The 24,332-nt window shown below is 40.2% G+C and overlaps 1 protein-coding gene across 1 annotated transcript in view; it reads left to right on the top strand.

The window, feature by feature from the left end:
* The window catches only part of LOC131840873 (xanthine dehydrogenase/oxidase-like), a 34,814-nt gene that overhangs the window by 966 nt on the left and 9,516 nt on the right, over positions 1 to 24,332 (top strand). Inside the window, exons 2-12 of the mRNA XM_059189066.1 lie at positions 566 to 732; positions 15,824 to 15,984; positions 16,269 to 16,639; positions 16,991 to 17,214; positions 17,457 to 17,559; positions 17,880 to 18,004; positions 18,352 to 18,645; positions 19,320 to 19,610; positions 20,057 to 20,547; positions 20,777 to 20,960; positions 21,636 to 21,831. Coding sequence (XP_059045049.1) covers positions 566 to 732; positions 15,824 to 15,984; positions 16,269 to 16,639; positions 16,991 to 17,214; positions 17,457 to 17,559; positions 17,880 to 18,004; positions 18,352 to 18,645; positions 19,320 to 19,610; positions 20,057 to 20,547; positions 20,777 to 20,960; positions 21,636 to 21,831 — 2,607 coding nt within the window. The remainder of the gene's footprint in view (positions 1 to 565; positions 733 to 15,823; positions 15,985 to 16,268; positions 16,640 to 16,990; positions 17,215 to 17,456; positions 17,560 to 17,879; positions 18,005 to 18,351; positions 18,646 to 19,319; positions 19,611 to 20,056; positions 20,548 to 20,776; positions 20,961 to 21,635; positions 21,832 to 24,332) is intronic.

Raw genomic sequence — 24,332 nt, 5'->3', positions numbered from 1 at the left:
ATGGCAAACAAGCTGACGGATCTCCTGATGGAAAGGGGTAACCGTCGCCTATAGACATGAGCAGTACCATGTTCATATCACCATATTGTTTCCCCCATGATAGGTTTTGGCTTTTAGTTGTACAATCGGCCAGCATCCTGACATCAACCCTCTAGGAATAATATAATATAAAAATATGGTCATTATTAGCACTTTGATAATTAAAAATTCAATAATAAGTAGTTTATGTTACTCAGTTAAGTAAAAACATATCACATTATTAATTAAAATATTACAAGGATCGAAATGGTTCATACTAAATCCACACCGATTGCGCTACACGATTATTTGCGTCTGTGTGCGTGTATTACACACACAATGCGTAAATCCATGAGATTAAACCTAAAGTTGAGCGACATCATTTTGTAATAGTCCTCTTAAGCTTATATTGATGTATATTCAGCTATTGATATGGAGAGAGATTTGGGTTTGAACTTGAATGAGGTCTTACTTTTAACGATGAGGTGATATCTATCTGTGTCAACACAAAATATTATTGACAATATTTAATGGCTCTGTGTGACAGTGGGTTCGGAGGTGGATTCGGATGTATCTCTGAATGACTATCTCCGCGAGACCTTGAACCTGCGCGGCACCAAGTACATGTGCAAGGAGGGCGGCTGCGGCGCCTGCATTGTCGCCGTGCAAGCACTCGACGAACACGGATTGCTACGCACCTTCTCTGTTAATTCGGTAAGAGCTATTTTTATGTTTTCACAAAAGTCTGCTTACCTTAATAGCTATGTTAATGCATATAATAACTATTACTGTTAATTTTAGTGGTCGCCCAATTGTCGAAATTCAATTATAATTAATTTAAATGATAGTTCTCAATTTAATGCGTATGTGTGTCAAATACATGGTGCATATGTGTGATAATGTCTTTTTTGGTGTTTGAATAAATTATATGCATAATTAAAAAAATATATATTAGCATTCTGCACCCTTTCTCTATATAAAATATAAGTGAGGGAGTTTTCGTACTCCTCCGTTCATTTTCTTAAAAAGGGCTACAAACTTTTTGCTTCACATATTATCATATAAATATTTATACCACAGTAAGTCATTATTGTTATATGTTAACAGTGACCGTCTTTCTGGGACATTCGTTTCATAAATGGATTAGTAGCTGACCAAATAAGTAGTGATCATTACAGTCCATATTACATTAGATCTATTATTATAGTTATTGCACTACCGGTCTATTAGACATAATTTACGAACATGCAAATCCTTCCGGTGAGCAATTATTGCAACTATGTATAGTATACGAACGGTGTAATATAAATTGGGTTTGTTATAGCTGTTGCTAATAAGGAAATTGCTGATGAGGAGCACGGCCTTGTACTTGTGCCCGTACTTCGAAATGACGAATCAGCACCTCATATCTTCGTTGAGCCACCGCGCTGGACATCTTAATGAGTGTTTCCGCGGCTCAGTATTTGTCAATTTAATTCAATTCGGTACCAACTTCGTCCGAAGATAGTTATAGTCATATTTTAGTTTGTAATATTTTATTTTTAATTAAATATATTAAAATAATTTCGGTTTTTTTTAACTCCTGCGGCTGCGACGCACGTAATTGGCGCAGTCGGTAGGATACTCGGGTTAGTGCGCGAAAAGACTTTTATCGCAATCGTTATACGTGTCGCTAATCGGTTCCCAAGCCGTAGCCGAGTATCCAGAACTACGAGTCCAGCCCCAGGAAGTATCCAGACATCAATGCTGCACAAAGAAAAACCGGAAATATATATGTGAGTTGCACAGAATTATCTCGTGTTGCTTTCCTTTTAGTTCCTAGATATTTTTCACAATTTTCCATCCCAGAACCTCGGGGACCCCGAAGGCTGTATCGCAACAGTCTCATCGGGCCAGTGTAGTCGATAAATTACGTAATATAAGTTTTTTAGAAATGGAATACGATCCGGATAAGATTTTTAAAGCCTTACGTGTAGTGCCTGATTTTGACGGCAACCCTAATGTACTTCCGCGTTTTATTAAGTTATGCGATCAGTTGGTGTCGTCTTACCTAGTCCAAGGGCCAGGCAGCGACCTAAATAATTTATCGTTGCTTAACGGCATATTAAATAAAATAGTAGGTAATGCAGCTAGACTCATAAACTCAAATGGTATTCCTGAAAATTGGTTAGGTATCAGGAATGCACTTATTAATAATTTTTCTGACCAGGGCGACGAGACCGCGTTATATAATGATATTGCATTACAGTCCCAAGGCCAGAATACGCCTCAGGAATTTTATGATAGATGTCAAATCCTTTTTAACACCGTGATGACCTATATAACTTTACACGAGTCCATAGAAACTACTATCATGGCTAAACGTGACTTATATAAAAAATTAACTCTACAAGCTTTTCTCCGTGGTCTTAAGGAGCCACTAGGATCTCGTATAAGGTGTATGAGACCAGACACGATAGAAAAAGCCTTACAGTATGTTCAAGATGAATTAAATATTATATATACCCAGCAACGTAATGACACTTCACAGAAACCGCATACAAGTACTAACCCTAGCTCTAAGACTATGCCTATTAATTATAATACATCGCCAAGTTTTATGCCTATATTACAAAGACCCGCGCAGTTTAATTCATTTAAATTTAATAATAACCAACAACCTTCTCATGGCAATGTAACTAATTTACCACCTCCGATTAGGATGCATAATCAATCACAGTTCAGAATGCCGTCGCGTACGCAACAAATGTTCCGTGCGCCACCGCCTAATTATAACCAGAATAGTAACATGTTAAGATTACCACCACGTAATCTGCCACAAGCCATGTCTACCCCGAAACCTATGAGCGGCGTGAGTAATTTCGCACCGAAAATATTGCCACCAGCCGGTCATGATTGGCGTAAGTTCGGCAACCCTCCACCGTCAAACTATTTTAAATCGCGCGACGTTAATTTTAATGAGTGTGCAAATTTTTATGATAATAATTATTGTTTCCCGGAATATTATGAAAGTGATTATAGTTATTCTGATCCATACGATTATTTTAATGAATACCCTATTTATTCAGACTATTCACATCGGTTTGACATGCCTATTGAGATAAATGAGATAGACCAACAGGATGAGCCTGAGCCGTCTACCAGTAATTGTGACAGTGAAAATTTTCAGAAGGATATGAAATCAAAAAAGCCCATATAGAAATTAACTTGCAAACACAACGTCAATTGCCATATATAAGTATTAATAATCCACCATTAAAATTATTAATTGACACCGGAGCTAATCAATCTTTTATCAGTCCAGAAGCAGTCGAACAGTTTTTCCCCCATATTATATTAAATTATGACCCCTTTGAAGTGACAAACGTACACGCCACCACGAGAAATAATTATTCTATTACTCTACCTAGTTTTACAGAATTTCAAGACAGTGATAAAATTAAATTATTTGTGTACAGATTTCACAATCATTTTGATGGACTTATAGGTCTAGATTTACTTACCAAGTGGGAAGCAAAGATAGACTTAAAAAATTTAACCCTTACAACTAAGTACGCTATAAATCCAATCAAGCTTTTTAATGCAAGGAATGTCAACCTGTATGAGGATATAATACCAGCAAATAGTTCTAAATTAATCAAAATACCTATAAATACTCAAGGTGGTGAAGTCATAGTCCCGGAACAGACTTTATGTAATTGCTTAGTTCATGAGTGCTTAACAACTGTTACTAACAACCGTGGTGTAGTTGAGATCGCAAATTTTACTAATAATGATATCATATTATCCTTAGATCATCCAGTTCAAGCTAGTATTTTTAATGTTGAATGTAATTCCACTGTATATTCTAATAATCGCGTGCAGGACGTTTTATCTCGTCTCCGTACCGATCACCTTAACCCTGAGGAAAAAGCCAATTTAACTTCAATATGTTCCAAATATGCAGATATATTCTATTTAGATGGAGAGCCTCTCACTTTTACCAATAGAATTAAACATCAAATAAAGACAACGGATGAAATTCCAATTTATGCAAAGAACTATCGCTATCCATTTGTTCACCGACAGGAAGTCAGTGACCAAATCGATAAAATGCTTACACAAGGAATCATTAGACCTTCAGATTCCGCCTGGAGCTCGCCTATTTGGATTGTTCCAAAAAAGGCAGATGCAGCTGGCATACAAAAATGGCGTATTGTAGTTGATTTTCGGAAGCTGAATGATAAAACCATAGATGATAAATACACCATTCCAAATATAGCTGACGTACTTGACAAGCTTGGCAAGTGCCAATATTTTACCACCTTAAACCTAGCTAGTGGGTTCTATCAGGTCGAAATGGAGCCTAATGACATTCAAGAGACCGCTTTTAATGTTGAACATGGGCACTTTGAATTCTTACGTATGCCCATGGGGTTGAAAAATTCTCCTTCAACGTTTCAGAGAGTTATGGACAATGTTTTACGTGGCCTTCAGAATGTTTTATGTTTAGTATATTTAGATAACATTATCATATTCAGCACCAGCTTACAAGAACATATAATTAATTTAGAAAAGGTATTTCAACGTCTCCGAGAATCAAACTTCAAAATCCAAATGGATAAATCGGAATTTCTAAAATTGGAAACTGCATATTTGGGACACATTATCTCTAGAGAAGGAATAAAACCAAATCCCGATAAGGTAACAGTAATAAAAAAATATCCAATACCCAAAACTCCAAAAGAAATTAAACAATTCTTAGGTTTACTTGGATATTATCGTAAATTCATCCCTGACTTCGCTCGTGTAACTAAACCACTAACACAATGTCTTAAAAAAGGAAGGAAAGTTATTCTAGACTCTGAATACGTAAACTGCTTTGAAAAATGTAAAACACTTTTAACCAATGATCCCATCTTGCAGTACCCAGATTTTAATAGAGATTTTATCCTAACCACAGATGCTTCTAATTTTGCTATTGGCGCTATTCTTTCACAAGGACCAATTGGTTCAGATAAACCTATCTCATATGCATCTCGTATACTTAATGAAAGTGAAATAAATTATAGTACTAATGAAAAAGAGCTTTTAGCCATAGTTTGGGCAACAAAATATTTCAGACCTTATTTGTTCGGACGAAAGTTCGTAAGGATTTTATCCTTACGGACCATAAGCCATTACAATGGATTATGAGCCTAAAGGAGCCAAATTCCCGTCTTACACGCTGGCGCTTAAAATTAAGCGAATATGATTATACAGTAATTTATAAAAAAGGCAAAAATAATACTAACGCAGATGCTTTGTCTAGAGTCGAGATACATAATGAGATAAGTTCAGAAAGTAATAACCATACACACAGACCACCATCACCTATCAGCTCTATAATAGTGAACCCTACAGACAGACCGCCATCACCGATAAACTCATCAACTGCTACCGCACATACATCTCAAGAAAACCCCATCTTAGAAATACCTATTGTTGACGATTCCTTAAATAAATATCAGAGACAACTGCATATAACGTTAGTTAAAGATATAAAGAAACGACCAGTAGTCTCAAAACCTTTCGAAACACATACTCGTACGTCTGTTCAAGTTTCAGAGAATAATTTAGAGGAAGATATTGTAAACATAGTTAAAGAATTTGTACATCCCAAGATTAAAACTGCTATTCTTATTTCACCACCCTTAGGTATGTATTCTATACTATCTATATTACAAGATAAATTTAGAAGCTCCGCCATGAAACTTGTATTAGTAAAATTTGAATTAGAAAATGTTAAACCATACCTGCGTCAGCAAGAAATTATTAAACACTACCATGATGGTAAAACTAACCATCGTGGAATAAATGAATGTTACTTAGCCTTATCTCGAAAGAATTATTGGCCAAAAATGAGGGACCATGTGACAAAATTTATCAACGATTATACAATATGTGGTCAAGCTAAGTACGACAGAAACCCCATTCGTCAACAATTTAACATAGTACCGCCACCCTCCAGACCGTTTGAGATAGTGCATATGGATCTATTCACTGCAGAGTGTGAAAAATATATAACTTTCATTAACGTATTTTCTAAATACGGACAGGCTTATCTCTTACGTGACGGAACAGCCATTAGTATAATACAAGCACTATTAACATTTAGCACCCACCATGGACTTCCACTAACAATAGTTACCGACCAGGGTACGGAATTTACTAACCAAATGTTCACGGAATTTATTAAGATGCACAAAATTACACATCATAAGACACTAGCTCATGCCCCCAATGACAATGGAAATATCGAGAGATTTCACTCAACTTTATTAGAACATCTCAGAATACTTAGATTACAGAAAAATGAACCAGTAATAAATCTCATGCCTTATGCTGTCTTAGGATACAATAGCTCCATCCATAGTTTCACACGATGTAGACCGTATGACTTAATATTAGGACATACAGACCCACGTGTCCCACTAGACTTCAATATAACTGAACACCTGCTACAGCAATATATTCAAGCTCACAGGGAACAAATGAAAAAGGTTTATGAGATAGTTAATGAATCATCCCTTGCCAACCGTACTAATATAATAGACCGTATTAATAAAAGTCGTGAACCAGAAATAGAATATCACCCCCAACAGCAGGTATTTGTATCTAATCCCGCTGCAGCCAGATCAAAATTAGCACCCCGCTTTACACAAGATACAGTATTGGCCGACCTACCTATTCATATATATACGTCTAAAAAACACGGCCCCATTGCTAAATCCCGTTTAAAACGAGTTCCTAAGTCCGCAGCATTGTTACAGGATGCTGCTGCTAATATTGACACTTCAGCTCGTGACATCGCAGGAGATAAAACTTGAGAGTCTCAATAACGGATCCGGCTTGTTTCCATTTCATCTTGGTCCCCTGAAACTAACTACCCATTACCATACTTTTTTGCAATATATAGAATTAGAAGACATAGAAATTAATTTAGATATAGTAAAGAATCAAATTACCGTAATAGAAAATAATTTTGATAAACATACTTATACTCTGTACGAAATTAAAATTAACAGTTTAAGCAAGAAAATAGACAAAGCCTATTATCAACTTAAAAGTTTAGAACCAGGACGTGTTAAAAGAGGTTTAATTAATGGTTTGCAGTTCGCGGCGAAGTCGCACACGTCGCAGACTCCCTCGGCTACTGCCCAGGTACCGCGGGGGCCTTCGAGGGTGGTGGTCTCTGGCCCGGCCCCTGAGCCGGATGAGGTCGGGGCCTTCAGGGCGGAAATAATGAGGGCGACTGGGGATCTCATAGATGCCCGGATAGGGGATCGAATAGACAGGGGCATCCATGAGATTAAGGCTGCCCTGGGTCTCTGCTCTCCGGCTGAATCCATCCGCCCTAATTATCGCCCGCCGCTGCAAAGCGACGGGCAGTACGAGGTGTTGACCCGGCTCCCCGGCGCAGGGGGACCGGGCTTCAGAGACGCCCCTCACCTACGGGGGGCGCGAGGCGCAGGTTTCCCGCCGCTTCCAGCGGCTCAACCGACCAGCCGGCCGACCTCCGGTAGTCAACAGCCGGGGCCGTCGGGAGCTGGGCGCGCTAACGATGGCTGGAGCACGGTGGTGAGACGGGGCGGTAAAAACCGCAACGTCCCTGAGAGGCAGACCCAGAGTACTCAAGGTACTCAGAGGAGCTCTGGGGCCCCCTCTCAGGGTAAGAAGGGCAAACCGGCCCCGCCCTCACCATCAAAACTGCGCGCACCGCGCTCGGCGGCCGTAGTTGTCTCCCTCTGTCCGGAGGCGGAAGCGGCGGGAATGACCTACTCAAAGGTCCTCAAGGAGGCGAAGGACAAGATTGACCTCGCCTCCTTGGGCATAAACAGCCTGCGTTTTAAGACCGCGGCCACTGGGGCCCGGATCCTGGAGATCCCAGGGTCTCAGACGGGTGATCAGGCCGACGCGCTCGCGTCGAAGTTCCGGGACGTCTTCCCGGAAGGTACAGTCCGAATCGCCAGGCCCACCAAGACGGCCGAAATGAGGGTCATGGGCCTGGATGACGGTACCGACCGGGAGGAGGTGGCGGCCGCCGTGGCACAGCACGGCGAGTGCACGGCGGACGCCGTCAACGTCGGGGAGATTCGGCGCGGCGCGTCGGGCCTGGGCACCTGCTGGGTGCGGGCCCCATTGGCCGCGGTCAAGAAGGTCACGACGGCAGGGCGGATCCGGATCGGCTGGGTCTCAGCCGCTGTGGAGCTGCTGCGGCAGAAGCCACTCCGGTGTTACAAGTGCCTCGAGAGCGGGCACGTGGTGGCGAGGTGCTCGCACGAGGAGGACCGGAGTGGCCTTTGCTACCGGTGTGGGGCTCCCGGCCACAAAGCGGCCGGATGTTCGGCGGCCCCACACTGCGTGGTTTGCGCAGCGGCGGGTCGCCCAGCCGATCACCGGGTGGGGGCCAAAAAGTGCCCCCAATCCCGGTCCAAGAGAGCGAGGGGATCCGCACTGTCGTCGACCCGCGGCAATGGCCGCCGGGGAGAGGCTGAGGTGATGGACACCGGTTAATAATGGCAGTCCATCGCCTCCTGCAGGGGAATCTGAACCACTGCGCGCGCGCCCAGGATCTGCTTCTGCAGAGCGCGGTGCAGTGGGGAGTTGACCTTGCAGTGGTCGCCGAACCATATCGCGTCCCACGAAGCGACCATTGGTTCGGCGACCCCTCTGGCCTGGTGGCCATTGTCGGCGCGGGCAACCCCGCGACCCCGCTCGTCAGCCGCCTATTCGGCGGAGCGGGGTACATAGGAGTGAGTTGGGGGGAAACCGTCGTTGTCGGGACATATTTCTCTCCGAACAGGACTCTCGCCGAGTTCGAGCAGTTCATGGACGGGCTGGGGGCCGCTCTGGAGCTATACTCGGCCCGTCCAATGATGGTGATGGGGGACTTCAATGCCAAATCCACGGCATGGGGCTCCCCCATCACCGACTCTCGAGGCAGGGTCCTGGAAGACTGGGCGGCCGCGGCCGGCCTGGTGGTGTTGAACCGAGGGTCGGCCGCCACGTGCGTGAGACAGCAGGGGAGTCGCATGTCGACGTATCCCTCTGCAGTCCAGCGATCGCACAGAGGGTGCGGAGCTGGCAGGTGTTGGATGAGGTGGAGACGCTATCCGATCATCGTTACATTCGGATAGACGTTCTCCCCTCACCCGTAGCTCCGCACCCCGGTCGCCAGGAGAGGAATGTCCCACAACTCCCCAGATGGGTGTTGAAACGTCTGAATAAAGACGTGCTGATGGAGGCTTCCATCGTCCAGGCCTGGGTTCCCATGCCGGAGGGGCCTGTGGAGGTCGACGCAGAGGTGGGCTGGTTCGGTGAGGCTCTGTCGCATATTTGCGACGCGGCGATGCCCCGAGCCGGCCCTCGACCTCCTAGGCGTCAGGTGTACTGGTGGTCGGAGGAGATAGCGGCGTTGAGGGAGGAGTGCTCCGCCGCCCGCCGCCGGTACACCAGGCACCGCCGACTCAGGCGGGGCCGCGATGCCGACGAGGAAGCACAGCTGTACGAGCAATACAAAGAGAGGAAGAAAGCTCTGCAGCTGTCCATCAGCAGGGCCAAGGAGACAGCCAGGGAAGAACTCCTGGAGACCCTGGACAGGGATCCATGGGGGCGCCCTTATAGGTTCGTCAGGGGCAAATTACGCCCCTGGGCGCCCCCAGTGGCAGAGGGTCTCCAGCCGCAGCAGCTGGAGGGGGTGTTGGAGGAGCTGTTCCCGAGACAGCCTCCCTTCACACCTCCTCCGATGATGCCGCGTGGCAGTGATGGAGAGGCCAGCGGCGTCAGCGCTGCTGCGGTTCCTGCCATTACCGAGGAGGAGTTCGCCGCGGCCGTGGATAAACTCCGGGGCAAGAATGTCGCCCCGGGTCCGGATGGTATCCACGGCCGCGTCCTGGCCTTGGCCCTAAACACCCTAGGGGACCGACTCCGGCGCTTGTTCAATGCGTGTCTGGAGTCGGGACGGTTTCCCAATCAGTGGAAAGCGGGTAGAGTGGTCCTGCTCCGCAAAGCGGAGCACCCCGCAGGTTCGGTGGTTCCCTCGGCGTTCCGCCCCATAGTACTGTTGGACGAGATCGGCAAGCTCTTCGAGCGAATCTTGGCGGGCCGACTCGTCCAACACCTGTCTCAGGTAGGTCCCGATCTCAGCCCGAAGCAGTTCGGGTTCCGAGAGGGGCGCTCGACGATCGACGCGATCTCGCGTGTGCGCTCCCTCTCGGAAGAGGCGACGTCCCGGGGTGGGGTGTTGTTGGCGGTCTCTCTAGACATTAAGAACGCCTTCAACACCCTGCCCTTTGCGACTATTAGGGAGGCGCTGAAGTACCATCGCGCGCCTCCCTACATTCGGGACGTGATCGGGGCTTATCTCGAAGACAGGTCTGTGCTATGCACGGGGCGGAACGGCGTTGTAGTGCCGAGGGAAATGCAACGCGGTGTTCCACAGGGGTCGGTTCTGGGCCCGATCCTGTGGAACATCGGGTATGATTGGAACCTGCGGGGCGCCCTTTTAACGGGCACTGACCTCGTGTGTTACGCGGATGACACCTTGGTCACTGCCCGGGGGCGGGACCTACTGGAGGCTACCCGCTTTGCCACGGCATGCGTGGCGCTGGTCGTCGGTCGTATAAGAAGGCTTGGGCTCCAGGTGGCGCTGGAGAAGACCGAGGTCCTGTGTTTTCATGGGCCTCGGCGTGCGCCACCTCCGGATGCCCAGCTGGTCGTCAGTGGCCAGAGGGTGGGGGTCAAGCCCTGTATTCGATACTTGGGGCTTGACCTGGACAGTCGTTGGAGCTTCCGCGCTCACTTCCGGAACCTGGTCCCTCGCCTTATGGCAGCCGCCGGCGCTCTTAGCTGGCTGCTGCCAAATGTGAGGGGCCCGGGAGAAGGTTCCCGCCGCCTATACCTCGGCGTGGTGCGGTCCATGCCCCTGTACGGGGCCCCCATCTGGGTGGGGGCCCTAGGTAGGGAAAATGTGGCCTGCCTCAACAGGCCACACAGGGTCATGGCCATACGGGCCATAAGAGGCTACCGCACCATATCCGGGGAAGCGGCGGGTCTGCTGGCGGGGTCTCCTCCGTGGGACTTGGTAGCGGAGCTCCACGCGTCAGTGTATCACTGGCGCGCGGAGCGACGGTCCATGGGGGAGGCACCCGCTGGTCACGAGATTGAAGCGCGGAGGTCCGACTCTCGGCGGATCCTCAGGATCGAATGGCGGGCGAGGTTGATGAGCCCGTCAGCCGGCCTGAGGACCATCGAGGCTGTCCGTCCCACCCTCAAAAGGTGGATGAATAGGAGATGGCCACTGACGTACCGCATGACACAGATACTGTCCGGGCACGGCTGCTTTGGGCGGTATCTGTGTCATGTGGCGAGGAAGGAGCCGACGACCGGCTGCCACGAATGCGGAGGTGTAGAGGACACGGCGCAACACACGCTGGAAATATGTCCAGCGTTTGAGAGTGAGCGCCGTGTCCTCACACGAATAGTGGGGGACGATCTCTCGCTGCCGAATTTAGTTCGGAGGATGGTCAGTAGCGAGAGATCGTGGCTGGCGGTGAGCTCCTTCTGCGAGGAAGTTATCTCGCGGAAGGAGGCGGCGGAAAGGGAGCGGGAGTCAGATCGTCCCGCTTCCCTCCGCCGCAGAAGAGCCAGGCCTAGAGGTGGGAGCGTATCCAACTCCGCCCCCCTCTATCCCCCACTGGGGCCGGGGTGACTGCCTTGAGGGAGGCAGTCCCCCAATCCAAAGGCCCCGGAGGTGTGCGCGTGTACCCATACGCCTCCACAAAGGAGTAGGGCGAAATAGGTCGCCCTAACCACAAAACGAGATGGGGCCTGCCCTACAACATCTACAGGGCGGGCCGTCGCCGTCGGAGCTGGGGTAGAATGCACCTGCGAATCCCCTGGCTCCGGCATAGGCGCTCGTAGGTACACCGTGTGGTTTTTAGTGGGTACAAGACCCACACACCACCTCGCCATCCCTCCGGCGGGGTGACGGTCTTTTGAAGATTTTTCCACACGTTAAAAAAAAAAAAAAAAAGGTTTAATTAATGGTTTAGGTTCCGTTATCAAAAGTATATCAGGAAATTTAGATTATTCTGACGCTATTAAGTATGATAATGCATTAAATACTCTTAAAGTTCACCAGGACAAGATTATAACCGAATATAACCATCATATCAGTCTTAGTAAAGATTGGATGGCCCATCATACTGATATCATTAATAAAATCATAGAAAACGAAAATGCTATTAATAAGACATTAATTTCTATATTAGATAAGCAAAAGGAGGTAGACTATAGTTTAATTAAGTACGCAAAGTTTGCGCAATTGTTAGATGCAGTAAGCGATAATATAAGTGAATTATTACTAGAAATACGTAGAATAAAAGATATTTTAGCATTTACACGTGCATCGAGCACCCATCATATAATGTTAGGAGTAGATATATTAAGTAATATGATAAAGAAGTTAGAAATAACATATAATAAGGATCAATTATTAGACATAGAACTACGTGAATTTTATAACATAATTAAATCTGGAGCGTATTACGTAGGCAAAAGAATAGTAATAGCATTTAGTTTCCCGATAACATCCCTGCAGGTTTATAACCTTTACAAACTATCCATCGTTCCAAACCAATTTAACCAAATCATAATTCCACCACATCCTTATATAGCAACCCACGGGAATGTTCATGTGTATATGGAGGCTGAATGTCCGAAGATAAATAACCGGTATTATTTAAGCGACGACAACTACCATCATCAAATTAAAACACAACCAGATTGCATTTCCAAATTACTAACTGAACAGATAGAAGATAAATCTTGCAAGATGACAACATTATCATTATCTAAAGAAGCCATGGAGAAACTGGATGACGGACATTATTCTATTGTATTCCCGAACCCCACAAGAGTTAAAGGGGTCTTCCTATGTGACGGCCTGTTTTTTAGGGATATTTTAGGATTTTTTTCTACGACCAGTAAATATTTAGAGCTTCAAGTTTTTTATCATTTATTAACACATATTTGGACAGTATAAATATAAAATTTCAGCTAAAAATATTCAGTCAAACTAGAGTTACAGCGCTCTGAACACCCCCGCCTCGAAAAAAAGAGCTCCCACTTCCTCCACGATTCCGGCTGATCGGCTTATCTGAAAAAAAAAATTTGTAGGCTTAAAAGCACGGAATGACCTATAATCAAATGAATATAAAAAAAATTGGATTTTTGATAGACATTTGAAATAAAAGTTGCAAATTAGGCGTTTTTTTTTTTTTTTTTTTGCTATAAAAAAATCGAAGTTTTGAAAATTTTCGATTGATAATAGTTCATTCCATGCGTTTACATATATTGAGTGTGCCCTGTAAATTTCAAGTAATTCGGTCCAGCCGTTTCTGAGATACAATGGAGGAAAGTTTGAAAAACACAGTTTTGAGAAAAACGCGTTTAAAGTTTCAAGTCCGTTAAAAACTATTAAAATATCAACTTACTCTCAATCGGCGATGCCTGGTCCATAGAGTATTCCTTCCTCTTCCTCGTGAAACTCTTTTAAAGCAGATTGTTCAGCTCTTGAGTCAATCCTGGCTTGTTTAACGACATCACTTACGCGCCGCTCAGAGCGTAAGATTCGCTTTTCATCCCGTTTCTCAACATACGCTTGGGCTTCACGACCAACAGGGCATCCCATAATCGACATAACTTTTAAAATACCTTGAAAACCTTCATTAAAGATAATAACTGCTAAGTAGCTAGCAATTTCAACAACTTTGGGACCAGAATGAAGATGTTTAGGAGCGAAAGTCCAAATCAAAGAATTCAAAGATTCGTTATTGTTTTGTGTCTCTGCTCCTAAACAACGAATTAATAATTCGTCTTTCGATAAATCTTCGAAAACCGGTTTGATAGCTTCTTGGACTTGCGGAATTAGAGGTGGTTTATCGTGATGAAATTGGTCCAGTTCATTATTAGCTTCAGCCTTACGCCATTTACACCAACTGTCTTCGCCTTCTGGACAAAATTGATGCTGAGGGTTTTCATCAGAAGAACATTTGTGATAGTACGTTGCCCAAACTTCCTTTCTCATATCTTCAAGCGAATCTGGATGGCGTCGAATTGCTAATCCGTAGAATTTTGTAATTTCTTGGATAACTTTATCAGTAAGTTTACCTAAACGTGTCTAAACTTGTATAAACAAATATATTAATAAAAGGGAGGCCAGGTATAAAGCCGACGGTACACAATAGGCCCGGTCTCTAACTGCCAACTCACCGCTCCGAACCGCTCTTTCTTTTACCTGCTGTATCTTTAAAACGACTTCGAATTTTCTAAAATCGCTTTACTACCGTATTCTAGACATGTTAAGGGAGCAATTTATGAAAAAAAAAAATCGATTTTTTCAACCCATCACATAGGAAGACCCCCTTAAGTTAACATGTTCCCGAGACGACTACATCATTCTAAACGGAAGCTATCTTATTACTAATACGATAAGACTTCGTAATATATATTAAGAACGATAAGATACAAGGACAACCTGTTAAGATAATTCAACCTACTCTTAACTGGATGGCAGTGACTTCTCCTCAACCAACATTCAAAAGTTACTCAATTGATCTGAAAGGTCTTCATGAACTGTAGAACACCATAGACAGACAATCACCTATATTCGTAAATCAGAACTATACTTCAGCGCTCTACCATACTACTGTACCACTCTATGTAGTAGTATTGAGCTTAATAGTATTCGCCGGAATTATATGAAGCCGACGACACCTATGCCAATACCGGCGCCAGACAGATGCTAATCAACCAGACGCTGTGACGATGCCAGATTCATCCCACGACGAGATTCATCCCGCAACTTTTTCCCTAAACGTACTGAAATAGTTGCGTGTCTACGAGGGGAGGTGTTATAGCTGTTGCTAATAAAGAAATTGCTGATGAGGAGCACGGCCTTGTACTTTGTGCCCGTATTTCGAAATGACGAATCAGCGCCCCACATCTTCGTTGAGCCACCGCGCTGGGCAACTGCTAACTCCGCGGCTCAGTATTTGTCAATTTAACTCAATTCGGTACCAACTTCGTCCAAAGATAGTTATAGTCATATTTTAGTTTGTAATATTTTATTTTTAATTAAATATATTAAAATAATTTCGGTTTTTTTTAACTCCTGCGGCTGCGACGCACGTAATTGGTTACTATTGTCATGTACTTATTATGGTGGATGTAAATAATTATTACAAGCAGACCTGCTATCTTAATTTGTTTTCGTACACCGTCAACCACTACTACTCAAAATCAGATGATAATCACAACTTATTGAAATTATGATATTGGCATATTTCAATTACTTCTTAAATAAATGATAATTCTAAAGAGATAATGCGCTTCTGTATATTTTTTTTTTATATTATGACATTTGATGTGATTCGAGATCGAGTCTATGAAGTGTTCAGACTTGTGTTTATTATTATCCTTTGCTGATTTTGTACGCTCCTTAATACAGTAAAAGACAGCTAACTTAGTTTGACCTATGTAGGAACTTCCGCAGAAACAATTTAATGTTTTGTATACCTGGGTTTTGTGATAAAATCTTTGAAGAAAATAAACAACCTTTTAGATTCATGAGACATACCAGTGAAATCCACTTACTAGTGGAATCACTTAATTGTGTCAATTCTGTGAAACAAAATGTATTAACGTGATATTGAAACACGTCAGAAAGTTTTATTATATAGGAGAATACCTTCTAATATGTGAAATTAATAACAATTTATAGTGCCTCGTATCAATCACATCATGTCAAGATTGGGAGGTGACAACGATAGAGGGTGTAGGAGACAGAGGACGCGGTTACCATCCAATACAGAGGACTTTAGCCGAGTACGACGGCACTCAGTGTGGATACTGCTCCCCAGGATGGGTTATGAGTATGTACAGGTAAGCATATATTAATGAATGTAGTACTTTCATAATAATCCGATATATAAATTATAAAATGAAGAAATTAAGTAAAAATTATAATAAATTAGTATTTAATTAATTATCTAGAAAGAAATTTCTCGTGAAACAAAAACAATTAATTTGTAATTGAACAATAAATTTAATTTGTAGTTGGTCTATAAGCAAATAGGACGAGTGTCATATATAGTGATTTATTTTGTATAGTTATTAAACGACAACTTACCAATCCTTTGATAACAATATTTCAGCTAATTTTTCAGCTTATTAGAATCCAGCCACCATGATATAACCCAACATGAAATAGAGAATTCATTTGGAAGCAATACGTGCAGATGTACCGGTTATAGGCCTATACTAGATGCATTCAAAAGCTTCGCTAAAGATGCTCCAAAACCTAAATTAGAGGATATCGAAGATTTAAAACCTTGTAAAAATAAAGACAACTGTGGACATACGTGCGAGAAGAGTTGGTGTTTTGTGAACGCTAATGATACAGGCAACACAATAAAAAAAATCTATTTAAAAGATGACCGAATTTGGTATAGAATCACCCAAGTACACGATATATTTAATATATTAGATACTGAAGGATACGATTCTTACATGTTAGTAAATGGTAACACCGGCAGAGGTAAGTTAATTTAAGTATTTTTTTAATAATTTAACTTTATGTGTAATAACCGTACTAATTACTATCTATTCGGAGAAGAAAATTACTACTAATAAAATTAAATTTAATAAAACAAAGACATAAATTTGCAAATAGCTCATGATTATTTGAATACAAATTCGCATTTATCTTCTTCAGTGATTATTTCAGGAACGATGTACTAAATAAAGACGCCGAGTGAAGATCGGTCGCTCAAATACTTAAAACTTAAAACTGTCGATAAGCTAACTTACGAAACTTTTTTGTATTCCCAAGGAGTGCCCATACTAATGCATGACTAATTTTTTTTAATAAAAAATTATCTTCTTTCAGGTGTAGCTCCAATATTTTCATTTCCAAGAGTACTTATAGATATAAGTCCTGTGAAAGAATTGAAAGGTCATTATATTGATCAGAATTTGGTTGTTGGAGCAGGTACAACTCTGACAGATCTGATGGACATTTTCAAAACTGTTTCACATCAACAAGTGGAGTTTGCCTACTTACAGAAACTATATGAACATTTAGATCTAGTGGCTCATATTCCTGTTAGAAACGTAAGTAGTAAAGAAAAACAAATCACATCAATAAACAAGAATATTTACAACTGGTAATTTACACTGCTATAGTTAGAAGAAAAAAATCTAATTGTTGCTATATAGAGTTGTCCACCCATCCAAATATAATTTTGACCAAAATACTTCGGCATTTAATGTAATTTTTGCATTTTTTTTCTGTCCATGAGTTGACTATATTGTTATTATATTCTTTTTAACTGTTAAATTTGTATTTCTTCTAGATTGGTACAATAGCTGGTAATTTGATGATAAAAAATAGATTGCTGACCTTTTCTTCGGATATTTTCTTATTGCTTGAGACCATAGGAGCCATCTTGACAATAGGTACCTAATATTACAATATAAGTTTACAATTAACTAATAACTCAACACAAAAGTACATATTATGGCCTAAAATGTTTGATCTGATTTCTTGTTGGATGATATCTTTGTTTGCATATTAAGTAATTCATAATATAATTGTCTTGATTTTCGATATTAAATTTTTGAGGTAACATTAATGTCTATCATTTTATTTTCAATATTTACATCTTTAATCAGGTACCATAATATATTGCTATGAACTTTAATAATGAATGTATTTATATTTAAAACAAACTCTACTAAGATTTTAATAATATAGATATAATTATAATATGTTTCAGTTGAGAAAACCACAGTTCATAATGTAACGTTGGAAGACTTTACATTAATAGATATGACTGGAAAAGTCATAACATCAATCAGTATACCACCGTTATCTGGTAATTACGAATTTGTTTCATTCAAGGTATTATTTTTATTATATTTTAAAACCAAATAGGTATTTTCATTCCTTTAGAATGCACGATCACAGATGCAATCTCGTGTACTACGTCTCATAACTTTCTAAATTCTATTATTACAATAATATACGAATAGGGACTCTGAACTTCTGTACTCTTCAAACAGAGAAATATTTTTCAAATTGGCTCACTGATAATTACCGACATTTACTTTACTCGTATCAACATGTATAATATGGTAATTAGCCTCAGTTAATAACTAAAACCAATCTATCATATTCTAACCCCCATCATTAAAAATATAATCGCAATCAATGATAATAATAATCACTAAAGATTTTGTTTTGAACAGATAATGCCACGATCCCAAAACGCCCATGCTTCAGTGAACGCTGGATTTCTATACAAATTCGACCCACACGACAAAGAAACAATTTTATCCGCCAGCATTGTCATTGGAGGATTATCCGCACATTTTGTTCATGCTCGAGCAACTGAAACATTTTTAATCATGAAGAAAATATTTAACAACTCCATACTGCAACAAGCACTTCACGTATTAAATGATGAATTAATAGTAGACGAAATTGCAGGAGAGCTATCTCCTGAATACAGAAGAAAGACTGCTCTTGGTCTTTTCTACAAGGTTGGATACTTGTTCTTGTAATCTCTTACATTCGTCATATTCGTGTATGGATTCTATTTGTAGGATATTGGTATACTCTTGTCGCTATGACAGATTTATTTTGTTAATTTTATTTGTAGGTATAATATATTGATATTTACGATATTGCTCAATTTCTAAAATAAACACAAAATCATAATAAACAGGTAAATAAATGAAAATTAGCAGCACTAAATTAAATAATAAAGACGACACAAAGGGTGTTTAAAATTAAATTTATATGTTTTCAATTTCTATATTTCACGAGTGCTATCTGTTACCTAAATTATCAGTACCAGGAATATTACAATACTATAGGTGCCCGCGAATTACCTGTGAAATTTATAGCCTTATATTATTCATAGATTTTGTATAAAAGATTATTTATCAAATATCCATCCATCCATACTCGCCAACTTTCGTTTATAATATTAATAATGTGCATTGTATTGTATTTTGTAGTGTACCCTTCTCACGGTACTTTTGCTGGACTAAAGTGTTTTTTAACTTATAAACATGACACCTTGCAGTAGCATGCTGTGAAAATAGACGAGACGCATCAGACAATTTTGTATAAATATTCTTCTTGAAATTTCTATCGAATTTATAGTTATTTATGATGTGATATTAATAATACAACTATTTTAAATTTTAAGGGTTTGCTGAATTTAATACCTGAGAAAAAACTGAAACCTTGGTATCGATCAGGTGCTAGAGATTTTAGAAAAACTAGACCTTTGTCCAAAGGAACCACAGTATTTGATACTAATCCAATAATATGGCCTATTACTGAACCAATGCCTAAACTGGATGCTCTAGTGCAAACTTCGGGTGAAGCAAAGTATGTTAATGATATACCAAAAGATCCAAGGGAAATATTTTGTGCATTTGTTACATCTGATATTTGCACCGGTGAAATTGAAAGTATTGACCCCACTCCAGCATTGGTAATTATATCAATTTCATTTACAATCATACTTTAGTTATATTACACTATTTATTACCTTTTACAATTTACAGTTCATCATACCCAATACGTCTCCTGTGCAATATAATCCAAATCAACTCTTATAATACCTAATGAAAACACGGAATGATGATATATTTTAGATATTATACCATCTATAACGAGTTTAGTTAGCTTTCTGTTCATAATCTAAAAATATGGTAATAACAATGAACTTAAACTCGCATCAAAATCATTGGGCAGTTAAAACATATACGGAGAAATAGGTAGAAACGGAAAAAAATATACAATGTACTAATCAGGATTATTGGTAATTTTAATCATATTGTAGATCACACAAACGATACAGTTTTGTCATCGAAATTCTAAAATATTTATCGAATTAGCTTAGAACTAACCATAAGATCTTTGTTACCTTTTTTATAGAAATTACCTGGAGTATTAGCATTTTTCTCTGCCAAAGATATTACGGGAAATAATAATTTCGTATCTCAAAGAGTGCTGGGTCAAATGGCACCGGAAGAGATTTTTGCCGAAAAAGAAGTAAAATATTATGACCAAGCTATAGGTGTTATAGTGGCTGAAACTGAAAAGCTTGCAAATAGAGCAGCTCTACTAGTTCGAATTAAATATAAAGTCGACAAAAGAAAACCAATTTTAACAATATCGGAGGCACGAAAACGAAATCCTAGTCGTGTTTCACTTTATATCATAATTCCTGCGCGAGACAGAGGCTTAGATGTTCATAGAATTATCAAAGGGTCCCAAGATATATCATGGCAGTACCATTATCCTATGGAGACCTTATCTAGCATTTCTATTCCTAGCGAAGATGGCATCGACATATATCCATGTTCTCAATGGACTGATTCAGTACATGTTTCAGTTGCGGATGCTTTGCATATTAAACAGAATCGGTAAGAAGTTGCATTTTTTATATAAAGGTAGGATAGATATTATTGCATTAGGTTAAAATAAAAATTATCATTATCTTCTTTTCTCATTTATGTTTTTGTCGATATGTCGACATTTGATCCAAGTAATAAATAAAAATTTAGATTAAGTAAAACTGTTTTGTTTAGTAACATTCTAGTTTCTAAATAAATGTATATGTACTATGTTATTATTGTATTACTACATCCACAGAATAAATGTGACTGTACCAAGGTGCGGTGGCGCATACGGTCTGAAAATAAATCGCACCAATCACGTGGCTTGTGTAGGTGCACTTGTCACTTACCTGATGAATAGACCTTCAAGATTTGTGCTGACCATACAGGCTAGTTTGAGAGTTATAGGGAAGCGTCTACCGTGCAAGTCTGAATATGAGGTTAGTATACATTTAGATCAAAAACTGTACACTGCTAGAACCTTAAAATTGGCAAATGTCGGTAACGAAACAAACATACCAGACGTTAGAATACAGACAAACAGAATACAAAGTTCACAATAAACGTAAAAACATTATTTGGATATACGTATATTTCAACTGTAATTATAATCTTATCTATAAGATTCCTCGTTACAAAAGGAACGGAGAATATCTTTCTTGTACACTTTTCATAAGTTGAGCAATTCATAGCATTATTGGGTCTGTTTACGCCAGAAACGCTCTATTAGCAACACTATAATATTTATAATTATTGCTAAGAAGATATTTTAGGCACTTCATAATTTATAATCTATGTCAATATTATTTATAATTCTTATTCAAATACACGTCCCGTCAACATCGATTTATGGCATTATTATTTTAAAATACTTCAACCATTTAATAATTCCTACAGGGTCATTGTTAATTATGAATCCATTTTGACCTATTTAAATTAATATCCTATTTTGAATTTTACATTACTTATAAAGTCAAATCAATCGCATATTAAACATTCCAAATACTAAACTGTAGAACCAGTAGCTTCAAAAATATCATTGTAAATTATATTTCAGATAATTATATTCAGATATTTTCTGAATTCTTTTCTATTCCAAACTTTTACTTTTTCAGTTGGGGGTCAACAATTCTGGTGAAATACAATATTTTGAATATCACATCTATGAAGATAATGGATATGTGTTCGCCGATCAAGTTTCGCAATTCGTTACAACCGCTTTGAAAAACTGCTACAACAATACAAGATGGGAACATAAGATATTTAATGTAACAACGGATACAGCATCCAATACTTACGCTAGAGCACCAGGTTAGTCAAAAACGTAAACTCGTATGGAATCGTTCACAGCTTTTAAGGAGAAATTTCTATAGATGGAAACTAGTGATTCTATTGTTGACATTATTTTTGATATTATGTAAAGATATATATTAATATACTAATTGCGTCGGTCATCTTCTACTGGTGTTTTCTCGACTTACATATATTGTTGGTACAGACTGCTGTAACGCACTGTTATATAATATTATTGATTAGCTGACTCGCGTGACTTCTTCTGCCCCACATTTTCGCCGTTTTTGCAACAGTTTCTATTGTAGCACCGTCGCAATATAATGTTATATAGTCTATAACCTTCCTTGATAGAGGAACTATCCAACATTGAAAAAAAATTCTTCAATTGTCTTCTAATTGAAAACATTTCTTAAAAAAATGATATTCACTAATTTCAATAATGTGATGAACGAGATTACTTGAACATATTATATGAAGTGAACTGTCAGTACTGGCACGGTACACTCGATGGAAAGTTATGTGTCAACGATACTACTTTGTTTCCTATCTTCTATTATTCCTATCAGATTGCTTTTGTAGACATATATCAAACAAAATTATATTCAACTTAGATGCTGTTTTACCCAAAAACCCTCACAAATTGGTAGCAGAGCGTGGTTCACAATAAAATGGCATCTGCGTCGAGTTTCCGCAATATAGAACCTTTAAAAAAAGAAAATTACGATACTTGGAGCCTGCAAGCGCAGGCCGTATTGATCAAAAATGATTACTGGGATATCGTAAGTGGCGCAAAAACATTGTCACCCAGTGCTGATGCAGCGGCAACGACAGAATTTAATAGAGAGGACTTAAAGGCAAGAGCAGAAATTCTACTTTTATTATCACCGTCGGAATTAAAACAAATTAAAGCCTACATGACATCCAAAGCTGTTTGGGACAAATTAAAATCAATATATCAGAGCGCCGGACCAGCAAGAAAAGCGACCTTGCTGAAACAACTGGTTCTAAAGCGTATGAATGTTGGAGAAGATATTTGCGATCACATAAATAAACTTCATGGACATCGTGGATAAACTCGCTGACATGGAGATCAAAATACCTCCAGAGTTACTCAGCATTATGTTACTGTATAGTCTACCAGCAACATTTGATAACTTCAGAATAGCCATAGAGTCACGGGATTCATTACCAAACCCCGAAGACCTGAAGGTAAAAATATTGGAAGAATATCAGGCCAAGAGCGGTAATGAACAAGGCCAAAGCTCTGAAGCATATCATCTTAAAAATAAGAAACAAAAGTACTGCAAGAATTGCAAGGAAAAGGGCCACACCACCGAAGCATGTTGGGGAAAGAAGAAAGGTGGCAAAGAGAGAGACAACGGCTAACAACACAAAAATTTCAATGTTTGCCTTAGTACTATAGAACAAGACACTAGTGAAAATACATGGTGCTTGGACAGCGGCTGTTCATCTCATATTTGCAACAATAAATCATTTTTTACTAAATTGACCCCAGACAGCGGCACATTAAGATTAGCGTCAAGTAAGCACAGCAGTGGAATTCCAGGTAAAGGAATAGTAACCGTAAATTCAAATAATCAAGGTTATAATTTGAATAATACATTGTATGTTCCGGATATGTCAATAAATCTATTGTCAGTAAGTAAAATTACTGACAGAGGAAATAAAGTCGTTTTTGAAAAAGACAAAGCCTACGTCATTGAGAAAAGCGGCGAGGTGGCAATTACAGCGCAAAGAAGAAATGAGCTGTATTACATCGAATTTGACAAGAACGAGACTGCGCATTACACACCAAAAATAAGCACAGACGTCATGGAATGGCATCGCAAACTCGGCCATATAAACGAAAAAGATTTAAATACAATGGCTAAAAATCACCTAATGTATGGTTTAAATTTATCTGACCAAAAGTTAGAAACATGTGAGACCTGCATAAAAGGAAAATTGACGAGACAACCATTCAATCGATATGACGAATTATATACAACGGTACCACTAGAAATAATTCATAGCGATGTTTGTGGACCATTCGAACACGAAACATTGGCAGGTTCGAAATATTATGTCACTTTTATAGACGACAATACTCGATACTGTCATGTCTATTTTATAAAAAGGAAAAGTGACGTATTACAAATTTTCAAACAATATAAAAGTGAAGTTGAAACTTTTCATAATAAAAGGATAAAATATTTACAGTCAGACAACGGTACTGAATATCGTAACAAAGAGTTTGACGATTTCCTTAAATCGCATGGTATCCAAAGGAGGCTAACAATCGTTTATACTCCACAACAAAATGGAATTAGCGAGAGAAAAAATAGATCGTTATTGGACAAAGCCAGGTGCCTAATGATTGAATCAAAAGTACCTATAAACCTTTGGGCAGAGGCTATATCTATTGCAAATTACCTGATTAATCGTAGCCCCTCTAAATCATTAAAAGGTGATATACCATTTAGGAACTGGTTAGGTAGGACACCTTCTGGCACTCATCT

This window comes from Achroia grisella, unplaced genomic scaffold, assembly GCF_030625045.1.
Source record: "Achroia grisella isolate CSIRO2021 unplaced genomic scaffold, CSIRO_AGI_Agris_v1 utg1063, whole genome shotgun sequence".
Taxonomy (NCBI): Eukaryota; Metazoa; Arthropoda; class Insecta; order Lepidoptera; family Pyralidae; genus Achroia; species Achroia grisella.
This window is presented reverse-complemented; position numbering and strand designations above follow the sequence as displayed.